At 39.9% G+C, this 12,343-nt stretch overlaps 1 protein-coding gene across 1 annotated transcript in view; it reads left to right on the forward strand.

The window, feature by feature from the left end:
- The window catches only part of LOC127650376 (A-kinase anchor protein 9-like), a 112,301-nt gene that overhangs the window by 68,710 nt on the left and 31,248 nt on the right, over positions 1 to 12,343 (forward strand). The window contains 5 exon segments of the mRNA XM_052135751.1: positions 6,926 to 7,158; positions 7,358 to 7,477; positions 7,677 to 7,835; positions 10,544 to 10,645; positions 10,740 to 10,892. Coding sequence (XP_051991711.1) covers positions 6,926 to 7,158; positions 7,358 to 7,477; positions 7,677 to 7,835; positions 10,544 to 10,645; positions 10,740 to 10,892 — 767 coding nt within the window.

Raw genomic sequence — 12,343 nt, forward strand, 5'->3', positions numbered from 1 at the left:
GTCGCAAGCTCAATCGTTAGCATGAAAGTTAGCAACGATTTGCCATTTTCCAAAACCTTAGTAAACCCCCAGAGTCTGATAGAGAGGGATCTTGATCTGTTGCATTACACAGTGCATGCTGCTTTCGTGCCTTCAACAGCTTTATCGCATTAACAACGCGGTAGTGTAGTGACACACCTCAGTCCGTGTGACAGAGGATGAATCTCAGTTGCCTCCGCATCTGAGACCGTCAATCCGCGCATCTTATCACGTGACTTGTTGAGCGCGTTACCATGGAGACGTAGCGCATATGGAGGCTTCACGCTTTTCTTCATGATCCACACACAACTCACCACACGCCCCACCGAGAGCGAGAACCACATTATAACCTAAACCTAAAGCCTAAACCTAAAGCTTAAACATAAAGCCTAAACCTAAAGCCTAAACCTAAACCCTAAACCTAAAACCTAAACCTAAAGCTTAAACCTAAAGCTTAAACCTAAAGCCTAAACATAAAGCCTAAACCTAAAGCCTAAACCTAAAGCCTAAACCTAAAGCTTAAACCTAAAGCTTAAACCTAAAGCTTAAACCTAAAGCTTAAACCTAAAGCCTAAACCTAAAGCCTAAACCTAAAGCTTAAACCTAAAGCTTAAACCTAAAGCTTAAACCTAAAGCTTAAACCTAAAGCTTAAACCTAAAGCCTAAACCTAAAGCTTAAACCTAAAGCTTAAACCTAAAGCTTAAACCTAAACCTAAAGCTTAAACCTAAAGCTTAAACCTAAAGCCTAAAGCCTAAACCTGAAGCCTAAATCTTAAACCTAAAGCCTAATCCTAAAGCTTAAACCTAAAGCCTAAACCTAATGCTTAAACCTAAAGCTTAAACCTAAAGCCTACCCCTAAAGCTTAAACCTAAAGCCTAATCCTAAAACTTAAACCTAAAGCTTAAACCTAAAGCCTAAAGCCTAAACCTAAAGCTTAAACCTAAAGCCTAAACCTAAAGCCTAAACCTAAAGCTAAAGCTTAAACCTAAAGCTTAAACCTAAAGCTTAAACCTAAAGCCTAAATCCTAAACCTAAAACTTAAACCTAAAGACTAAACCTAATGCTTAAACCTAAAGCTTAAACCTAAAGCCTACCCCTAAAGCTTAAACATAAAGCCTAATCCTAAAACTTAAACCTAAAGCTTAAACCTAAAGCTTAAACCTAAACCTAAAGCTTAAACCTAAAGCCTAAACCTAAAGCTAAAGCTTAAACCTAAAGCTTAAACCTAAAGCCTAAACCTAAAGCCTAAACCTAAAGCTTAAACCTAAAGCTTAAACCTAAAGCCTAAACCTAAAGCCTAAACCTAAAGCTTAAACATAAAGCCTAAACCTAAAGCCTAAACCTAAAGCTTAAACCTAAAGCCTAGACCTAAAGCCTAAACCTAAAGCCTAAACCTAAAGCTTAAACCTAAAGCCTAATCCTAAATCTTAAACCTAAAGCCTAAACCTAATGCTTAAACCTAAAGCTTAAACCTAAAGCTTAAACCTAAATCTTAAACCTAAAGCCTACCCCTAAAGCTTAAACCTAAAGCCTAATCCTAAAGCTTAAACCTAAAGCTTAAACCTAAAGCTTAAACCTAAAGCTTAAACCTAAAGCCTAAACCTTAAACCTAAAGCTTAAACCTAATCCTAAAGCCTAAATCTAAAGCTTAATCCTAAAGCCTAAACCTAAAGCTTAAACCTAAAGCTTAAACCTAAACCTAAAGCTTAAACCTAAACCTTAAACCTAAACCTTAAACCTAAACCTTAAACCTAAAGCTTAAACCTAAAGCCTAAAGCTTAAACCTAAAGCTTAAACCTAAAGCCTAAACCTAAAGCCTAAACCTTAAACCTAAAGCTTAAACCTGAACCTAACCGATAGTGTCATAAAGAGCAAACGTGAAATGAACAACATGGCGCTTCTATGTCACTTTGTGTTCCCGTGTGGACTCGTGTGCTCTTCAGGACTCGTACCCGCTCCTCTAACATCACAAGTGCAACACTCCATCAGTCGAGCTCAATCTGATCACACTCGAACACGCTTGTACATGTAGTGACTATGTGACGCAAGCGTTGAAATGAGTTACACGCTTTAGTAAAGCGAGCCACTGCTAGGCTGCATAACGCACTATAGTCCTGCTTGCCGCGATTACTGTTTCCATAGTAACGACTTCTGGATTGCAATAGGTGATGCTCGCTTCAGGATTATGGGTAGCGTAGTACTTCACTAGTAATTTGGGAATTAAACACATTTTTACGAATGGTTGAAATCACACAGAATCGTCACTGAATAACCTCAGATCCGTCTCGAAAGGTTTTCATAGTAATTGAATGTTGTTTTTACCTCCGTGACCGTGCCGTTGAGATATAGATAACTTTTACACACATCCTTAAAGGGGTCATGACATGGTTTTTTTTATTGTATTATTATGTTCCCTTAGGTGCAATTATAGTATTAATATATTTTTTTTTAAGAAAAACTTTTAAAATCTAGTGATTTATGACCTTTTCCCACCCTGTTTCTCATCCTCTGATTCAAACAGTCTGTTTTGGGGCGTTTTCCATTTAAGACTTCAGTGTTAACGCTCACTGTTATGATTGGCTAACGCCAGTGCCTATGTATCAATTATTGACGCTCCCAGCCAGAACAATATGCAAGTAAACTAAGTAAAAACACTGTGATTATTCATAATGAATGAAATTGCGCTTTAAAAAGTAGTTTAAAGTTTAAAATAGATTACTTACAGTTTAGCGTCGTCGTTGTTCCCAGAATAGTCGGCACGGACTTATCTTTGAGCAACAGTTTTCTGGCAAAGCCAGCATCATATTGAGATTTGTTCTCAAAACAGTCATCCTTAAAATGTACAGAACAAACGCTTAAGTTAACACTGCCGTGACTGGAACGTCCTCAAAAAATAAACTGCATCCATTTTTCCCTGACGCCTGGATCTTTCGGCAGCTTATTCAGAGGTTTTGTTTGACCACAGCCAGGAACAGCACATCTGTGTGGCATCGTAATTTTCCTGTGCACAAGTAGTCTCTGTCAGAGCTCGCTGTCCATCGACTGAACACTTGTGAGGCGACGGCGATACTGAAATGAGCGTAGTTGTCTTGCGCTTAAAGCGTAGTTATCTTGTGCTGGAGGCGGTCATATGCAAACGCTGTTACGTCACTTCTAACCGACACGTCACTTCTAACCATGAATCCAGAACGAGCTGTATTTTGAGCTTGATTAAATAAATGATTCGTTTAGAATGGGGAGGACGTCTTAAAATATTAAAATTGCAGGACGTTTTAATGATACAAAGACCTCTTATATACCAAAAGATCAAGGCAAATTTGGTTTCTCATGTCATGACCCCTTTAGTTAATCAGGAGATGGTTGTTCAATGATGGTGCATTTTTTCTTTCTTTGCATTTGCACTCTTATGCTCCTCCCCCTCTGCCATGACATCATGGGGTTTGTCCCGCCCCCTCCCCGGGTACAGGATCATGTGATCATGCTTCAGGAATGGTGACAGGGTTTCTTTGTGGTCTGATGTGCCATTTTCTGTAGGATGCAAAAATGGAGAACTGATGCAGAGAACATTTGCTAACAGCGTTTGACTGCGTGAATCTCACATAGAAAAGCATGTTCAGGTTACCAAAATCAAGAGGAAAATAAAACACATCATTTTTTCTTTAATGAAAATTAAGCCTATTTTTTTAGGACTGTTAATCACATTTCAACCTCAAAATCTCATTATTGTAATGCAGGTGGACGTTACACTTTCTTTGTAATCCTCATTATTAGACATTAGCAGATACGGATTACTAAGGTGGTGCAAACGGGCAATAACTGGTTAATGGATGATAGTTTTTAAAAATAAAAAAATCATTGGCACACAGATATATATATAGGCTACAAGAGTCCAAATTATATACATTTTGTGCATAATTTGGGACTTTTAACCATAAACAAGTCCAAAACACACCAGGGACTCTTATTTTGAAAGACGGCACTTCGCTCCTTTACAGTGCTGTATAATTAACTCTTTACCTGATGGATGTTTTTAAAGCTAATATATTCACCAGATGAAGGGTTTATATATTTCATTAGATGAGCTTTAATGATGTATGTGCTGACATATGGTCACATTTTATTTGCATGTCCTAATCATGCATCTAATTAAAATAACAAGAAAAGGCATAAAAATAACAATTATCGCTTAAATTTCACGAGTGTCGACTTAATATTTTTCTGTTTAACTCAAGCGCATAAACTCGATGCTAATACTTCACATGTCACGTAAAACTGGTTTGGAAACACTTTTTGTCCAGAAAATGTGTGTATAGCCTGTGTTACCATGGCGACAGTACAAACGTGATTGGTTATGGATTGATCTTTACGGCATATAGAGCCGATCCGCACACGTGACACTTCCAGGAGTACCAACACAAATATCTCGTATCATGCACCGGTCAACGATAAGTACAAGGAGAACAAATGAATGAACACTGTTTGTGATTAATTTAAACATCCGTTTATTTATTAAAGTTGCTTTTCCACACCGTTCACAATAACAGACGCCAGTAACGGGATTATCCCACAATACATAAAACATAATTTCTGTGCATAAAGATGATTTAAATTAAGAATAAATACACAATACTGGAGGAAACATCAGTGTGTGTTAGTGGAACACTTGCAGCCCAATTATATTAAATTATTGTTTATACTTTTGAAAGAATGCGGCAAAATTCCCTGTAATAAATTAAATAAATTACCAAATGAAAATAATATTGTTAGACCTATAAATGGCGTTTCTGTACACACACTTAAATGAGCTTTACTCTGTTCTGTAGATGAATAAAGTCTGAATGACTGAATGTTCTAGACTTTTCTCCAGACTATAAACTATCAGAACTATTATTATTATTAATATCTGTCACACATCATAAACACATCCATGATGATCCTGACACTGAAAGATTCTCCAACACTTGAACAGGGTCATGCCGATCTGCTTTCGGGTCGTAACCGATGGCAACCTGTGACCTGTGCAACATCAGGACCGATATTACAGTCCCATCAGAAGAGCAACTCTTTTATTTGTTCATTAAAATGACAGTAAACTGGATCATTTCAGTGAGTTGCCTCAATAATCTCCACATTTGACCCAAAACTACAGAGGAGGAACATCAGGGACATCTGGAGGAGAATTACTGATAAACACATCTCTACAGACCGCTTTTAAATGGGAGAATTACTGACAAACGCATCTCTACAGACCGCTTTTAAATGGGAGAATTACTGACAAACGCATCTCTACAGACCGCTGTTAAACGGGAGAATTACTGACAAACACATCTCTACAGACCGCTGTTAAACGGGAGAATTACTGACAAACACATCTCTACAGACCGCTGTTAAACGGGAGAATTACTGACAAACACATCTCTACAGACCGCCGTTAAACGGGAGAATAACTGACCAACACATCTCTACAGACCGCTGTTAAACGGGAGAATTACTGACAAACACACCTCTACAGACCGCTGTTAAACGGGAGAATTACTGACAAACGCATCTCTACAGACCGCTGTTAAACGGGAGAATTACTGACAAACGCATCTCTACAGACCGCTGTTAAACGGGAGAATTACTGACAAACGCATCTCTACAGACCGCTGTTAAACGGGAGAATTACTGACAAACGCATCTCTACAGACCGCTGTTAAACGCGAGAATTACTGACAAACGCATCTCTACAGACCGCTGTTAAACAGGAGAATTACTGACAAACGCATCTCTACAGACCGCTGTTAAATGGGAGAATTACTGACAAACACATCTCTACAGACCGCCGTTAAACGGGAGAATTACTGACAAACACATCTCTACAGACCGCTGTTAAACGGGAGAATTACTGACAAACACATCTCTACAGACCGCTGTTAAATGGGAGAATTACTGACAAACACATCTCTACAGACCGCCGTTAAACGGGAGAATTACTGACAAACACATCTCTACAGACCGCCGTTAAACGGGAGAATTACTGACAAACACATCTCTACAGACCGCTGTTAAATGGGAGAATTACTGACAAACACATCTCTACAGACCGCCGTTAAACGGGAGAATAACTGACAAACACATCTCTACAGACCGCCGTTAAATGGGAGAATTACTGACAAACACATCTCTACAGACCGCCGTTAAACGGGAGAATTACTGACAAACACATCTCTACAGACCGCTGTTAAACGGGAGAATTACTGACAAACGCATCTCTACAGACCGCTGTTAAATGGGAGAATTACTGACAAACACATCTCTACAGACCGCTGTTAAACGGGAGAATTATGCCGATTTAACTCTAAAATAAACACGCAGAAAAACAAACTATCGGCATCATAACCGTTCTGTTTAAAACGCACCGATTAATAATTACATTTAATTAAAATGCTAATTATATGGGCATTTTTTATTCATCTTTTTATTATTGGATTTTATTTCTGTTAATGGGATTTTTACAGAGTTTTTTTAACTCTAAATATTAGAAATATTAGTATTTTTATTATTATTCGGCATAAATTAAAAGCAGTGCATGCAGATATACTTCAACATGATTTAATGAAATATCACAATGTTCTTCTCGGTGACATGAGTGACATTTATTCACATTTAAACGCACAAAATCTTTTAAATGAAATATAATACAATACTTTTATTTTCTCTGAGTTTTGGAGTGGACATGTGATTCGTTTACGTTTAAGACTGCTGCATTATAAAACACTGAGAAACAGTTTCAAGTCTTAAATGTGGGATTAGTATTTTGTAATTCTCTGATCCGGACGAGTCAAACGGTGCATCTCTGAAGCCGCTCCTGCATCAGTCCTACACCTCCCCGAATCTTCTCACGCACGTGTGACTGTTCTCAGATCTGCTGGAGGAGACGGAGAAGCTCATGGCGGAGAAGGTGGCGGTGCAGCGGCAGGCGCAGAAGGAGAGCGGCGAGCTGCATCTGCAGGTGAGACAGCTGGAGGCGGAGCTTGAGGAGCAGGTGAGCCGTCTGCAGGAGCTGCAGCAGCTGCACGGGACTGAAGGAGCCGACCTCAGACAGCAGATACAGGCCTTGGAGAAACAGCTGGAGAACAACCGCAAGTTCATGGACGTGAGTGTCTTTACCTGGAAACTGTCTTATACTCTCCTTTAATGCCAGTCAGAAGCACGTGGTGTTAAGGGGAGAGGCCTTCTCCTTCTAGAGCGTGTGTGATTTTGTCCTGCCAGTCAACGGCAGGGGTCATGTGTGCTGTGGGATGGCATGTGTGGGCGGAGTGTGATGCGTTTGTGTGGTTGTGTTGACCCGTCAGGAGCAGGCAGCGGACAGAGAGCACGAGCGAGACGTCTTCCAGCAGGAGATTCAGAACCTGGAGCAGCAGCTGAGGAATCCACCCAAATCACACGCAGCCAATGAGCAGAGAGACCGAGAGGTATGACATCATCGTCTGTGTGGATCGTGGAGAGTAGCAAGAGCCTCTCTGAACTGTCCCTTTAAATCTTACAGTGCTGGCGGGGATAAAGACACACGAGCACAGTCTGTTGCCAGGCAGCCCCACACACACTGATCCTGTGTTGTTATCTGACGTCACCGGCTCTCTCTCTCACTGTCTCTCTGTGTCTCTCTGTCAGGTGCAGGAGTTGCGCATGGCGCTGCAGGAGAAGTCGGACTGGTGCAGTGAGCTGCTGTTGAGCTCTGAGCAGCTGCAGCGAGATGTGCAGGAGAGAGACGAGGAGATCGACACACTCGGAGCACGTGTGACAGAGCTGCAGCACACACTCATGCAGCGGGTCAGTGTGTGTCTGTGTGTGTGTGTGTGTGTGTGCGTTAAAGGAACAGAGTGTGTGTGTGTGTGTGTGTGTGTGTTAAAGGGACAGAGTGTGTGAGTGTGTGTGTGTGTTAAAGGGACAGAGTGTGTGTGTGTGTGTGTGTGTGTGTGTGTGTGTGTGTGTGTGTGTGTGTGTGTGTGTGTTAAAGGGACAGTGTGTGTGTGTGTGTGTGTGTGTGTGTGTGTTAAAGGAACAGAGTGTGTGTTTGTGTGTGTGTGTTAAAGGGACAGAGTGTGTGAGTGTGTGTGTGTTTTAAAGGGACAGAGTGTGTGTGTGTGTGTGTGTTTGTGTTAAAGAGACAGAGTGTGTGTGTGTGTGTGTGTGTGTTAAAGGGACAGAGTGTGTGTGTGTGTTTTAAAGGGACTGTGTGTGTGTGTGTGTGTGTGTGTGTGTGTGTTAAAGAGACAGAGTGTGTGTGTGTGTGTGTGTTAAAGGGACAGAGTGTGTGTGTGTGTTTTAAAGGGACAGAGTGTGTGTGTGTGTTTTAAAGGGACAGAGTGTGTGTGTGTGTTTTAAAGGGACTGTGTGTGTGTGTGTGTTAAAGGGACAGTGTGTGTGAGTGTTTTAAAGGGACAGTGTGTGTGTGTGTGTTAAAGGGACAGTGTGTGTGTGTGTGTGTGTGTTAAAGGAACAGAGTGTGTGTTTGTGTGTGTGTGTTAAAGGGACAGAGTGTGTGAGTGTGTGTGTGTTTTAAAGGGACAGAGTGTGTGTGTGTGTGTGTGTGTGTGTGTGTGTGTGTGTGTGTGTGTGTGTATTAAAGAGACAGAGTGTGTGTGTGTGTGTGTGTGTGTGTGTTAAAGGGACAGAGTGTGTGTGTGTGTTTTAAAGGACTGTGTGTGTGTGTGTGTTTGTTAAAGGGACAGAGTGTGTGTGTGTGTTTTAAAGGGACAGAGTGTGTGTGTGTGTTTTAAAGGGACAGTGTGTGTGAGTGTTTTAAAGGGACAGAGTGTGTGTGTGTGTGTGTGTTTGTTAAAGGGACAGTGTGTGTGAGTGTTTTAAAGGGACTGTGTGTGTGTGTGTGTGTTAAAGGGACAGAGTGTGTGAGTGTGTGTGTGTGTGTTTTAAAGGGACAGAGTGTGTGTGTGTGTGTGTGTGTGTGTGTGTATTAAAGAGACAGAGTGTGTGTGTGTGTGTGTGTGTGTGTGTGTGTGTGTGTGTATTAAAGAGACAGAGTGTGTGTGTGTGTGTGTGTGTGTGTATTAAAGAGACAGAGTGTGTGTGTGTGTGTGTGTGTGTGTGTGTGTGTTAAAGGGACAGAGTGTGTGTGTGTGTTTTAAAGGGACAGAGTGTGTGTGTGTGTTTTAAAGGGACTGTGTGTGTGTGTGTGTGTGTGTGTGTTTGTTAAAGGGACAGTGTGTGTGAGTGTTTTAAAGGGACAGTGTGTGTGTGTGTGTGTGTGTGTGTTAAAGGGACAGAGTGTGTGAGTGTGTGTGTGTGTGTTTTAAAGGGACAGAGTGTGTGTGTGTGTGTGTGTGTGTGTTAAAGGGACAGAGTGTGTGCGTGTGTGTGTGTGTGTGTGTGTGTGTTAAAGGGACAGAGAGTGTGTGTGTGTGTGTTAAAGGGACAGAGTGTGTGTGTGTGTGTGTGTGTGTGTTAAAGGGACAGAGTGTGTGAGTGTGTGTGTGTGTGTTTTAAAGGGACAGAGTGTGTGTGTGTGTGTGTGTGTGTTAAAGGGACAGAGAGTGTGTGTGTGTGTGTTAAAGGGACAGAGTGTGTGTGTGTGTGTGTGTGTGTGTGTGTGTGTGTGTGTGTGTGTGTGTGTGTGTGTTAAAGGGACAGAGTGTGTGTGTGTGTGTGTGTGTTAAATGGACAGCGTGTGTGTGTGTGTGTGTTAAAGGGACAGAGTGTGTGTGTGTGTGTGTGTGTGTGTGTTAAAGGGACAGAGTGTGTGTGTGTGTGTTAAAGGGACAGAGAGTGTGTGTGTGTGTGTGTGTGTGTGTGTGTTAAAGGGACAGAGTGTGTGTGTGTGTGTGTGTGTGTGTGTGTGTGTGTGTGTGTAAAGGGACTGTGTGTGTGTGTGTGTGTGTGTGTATTTGTTAAAGGGACAGAGTGTGTGTGTGTGTGTGTGTGTGTGTTAAATGGACAGAGTGTGTGTGTGTGTGTGTGTGTGTGTGTGTGTGTGTGTGTGTGTGTTAAAGGGACAGAATGTGTGTGTGTGTGTGTTAAAGGGACAGAGAGTGTGTGTGTGTGTGTGTGTGTGTGTGTTAACGGGACAGAGTGTGTGTGTGTGTGTGTTAAAGGGACAGAGTGTGTGTGTGTGTTAAAGGGAAAGTGTGTGTGTTTGTTTATATGTGTGTGTGTTTAGATGCGGTTTGCTGTTACGTCTGTTGTTGTTATTCTGTATTGATCACGTTGAGTGTGTGGGTTGTTAGTTTGTGTGTATGTCAGTGAGATTGTAAGATGTGTTTATAATTGTATTCACTGGTTTGTTGTTTGTACAGTAGGAATGGGTCAGTACTGTTGTCTAGTGATGTTATTGTAGGTTTTTTTGGCCCTTTAATAGTTTTTATTTGCAATGCTTTGAAGGGAATCAACGGTCAATGGCGTGTGATTGTATGCTCTGATCTCTCAGATGCGCTGCTACATCTGTGCTCTGTGTGAACTTGTGTATATGATTAGTAGAATGTGTATTTTAGTAAGTGTTGTGATGCATTAATGTGTGTGTGTAGGTTGAGGAAGTTCAGCATGTGTCTATGACTGGCCGCAGTGATGTCACACTGGAAGCACAGCTGCAGACTGAGAGAGAGGCTCTGGACAGGAAGGAGAAAGAGGTACTCCGTCACTTACCCTCTACTGCATCCCAATTCACATACTATACATGCCATTGTTCATCCATCTGTTCTCACTGTCTCTCCATGTGTGCAGATAGGGAATCTCGAGGAGCAGCTGGAGCAGTTCCGTGAAGAGCTGGAGAATAAGAGCGAAGAGGTCAATCAACTTCACATGCAGCTGGAGATCCAGAGGAAGGAGATCAACAGCCATCAACAAGACCTTCAGGTGCACACCAGACTCACACAGGTGAGAAACACAACAGCACCTGCTCTCCACCGTCAATACTGTGCAGAGACCAGGATGTTGAGTTGGTATCTCATTATAATATCTCATGTTGAGTTAGTATCTCATTATAATATCTCATGTTGAGTTAGTGTCTCATTATAATATCTCATGTTGAGTTAGTATCTCATTATAATAAAATATCTCATGTTGAGTTAGTGTCTCATTATAATATCTCATGTTGAGTTAGTGTCTCATTATAATATCTCATGTTGAGTTAGTGTCTCATTATAATATCTCATGTTGAGTTAGTATCTCATTATATCTCATGTTGAGTTAGTATCTCATTATAATATCTCATGTTGAGTTGGTATCTCATTATAATATCTCATGTCGAGTTGGTATCTCATTATAATAAAATATCTCATGTTGAGTTGGTATCTCATTATAATAAAATATCTCATGTTGAGTTAGTATCTCATTATAATATCTCATGTTGAGTTAGTGTCTCATTATAATATCTCATGTTGAGTTAGTGTCATTATAATATCTCATGTTGAGTTGGTATCTCATTATAATACCTCATGTTGAGTTAGTATCTCATTATAATATCTCATGTTGAGTTAGTGTCTCATTACAATATCTCATGTTGAGTTGGTATCTCATTATAATATCTCATGTTGAGTTAGTATCTCATTATAATAAAATATCTCATGTTGAGTTAGTATCCCATTATAATAAAATATCTCATGTTGAGTTAGTATCTCATTATAATAAAATATCTCATGTTGAGTTGGTATCTCATTATAATATCTCATGTTGAGTTAGTATCTCATTATATCTCATGTTGAGTTAGTATCTCATTATAATATCTCATGTTGAGTTGGTATCTCATTATAATATCTCATGTTGAGTTAGTATCTCATTATAATATCTCATGTCCAGTTAGTATCTCATTATAATAAAATATCTCATGTTGAGTTAGTATCTCATTATAATAAAATATCTCATGTTGAGTTAGTATCTCATTATAATATCTCATGTCGAGTTAGTATCTCATAATATCTCATGTCGAGTTAGTATCTCATTATAATATCTCATGTTGAGTTAGTATCTCATAATATCTCATGCTGAGTTAGTATCTCATTATAATATCTCATGTTGAGTTAGTATCTCATTATAATAAAATATCTCATGTTGAGTTAGTATCTCATTATAATATCTCATGTTGAGTTAGTATCTCATTATAATAAAATATCTCATGTTGAGTTAGTGTCTCATTATAATATCTCATGTTGAGTTAGTATCTCATTATAATAAAATATCTCATGTTGAGTTAGTATCTCATTATAATATCTCATGTTGAGTTAGTATCTCATTATAATAAAATATCTCATGTTGAGTTAGTATCTCATTATAATATCTCATGTTGAGTTAGTATCTCATTATAATAAAATATCTCATGTTGAGTTAGT

The sequence above is a fragment of the Xyrauchen texanus genome, chromosome 10 (assembly GCF_025860055.1).
Source record: "Xyrauchen texanus isolate HMW12.3.18 chromosome 10, RBS_HiC_50CHRs, whole genome shotgun sequence".
Taxonomy (NCBI): Eukaryota; Metazoa; Chordata; class Actinopteri; order Cypriniformes; family Catostomidae; genus Xyrauchen; species Xyrauchen texanus.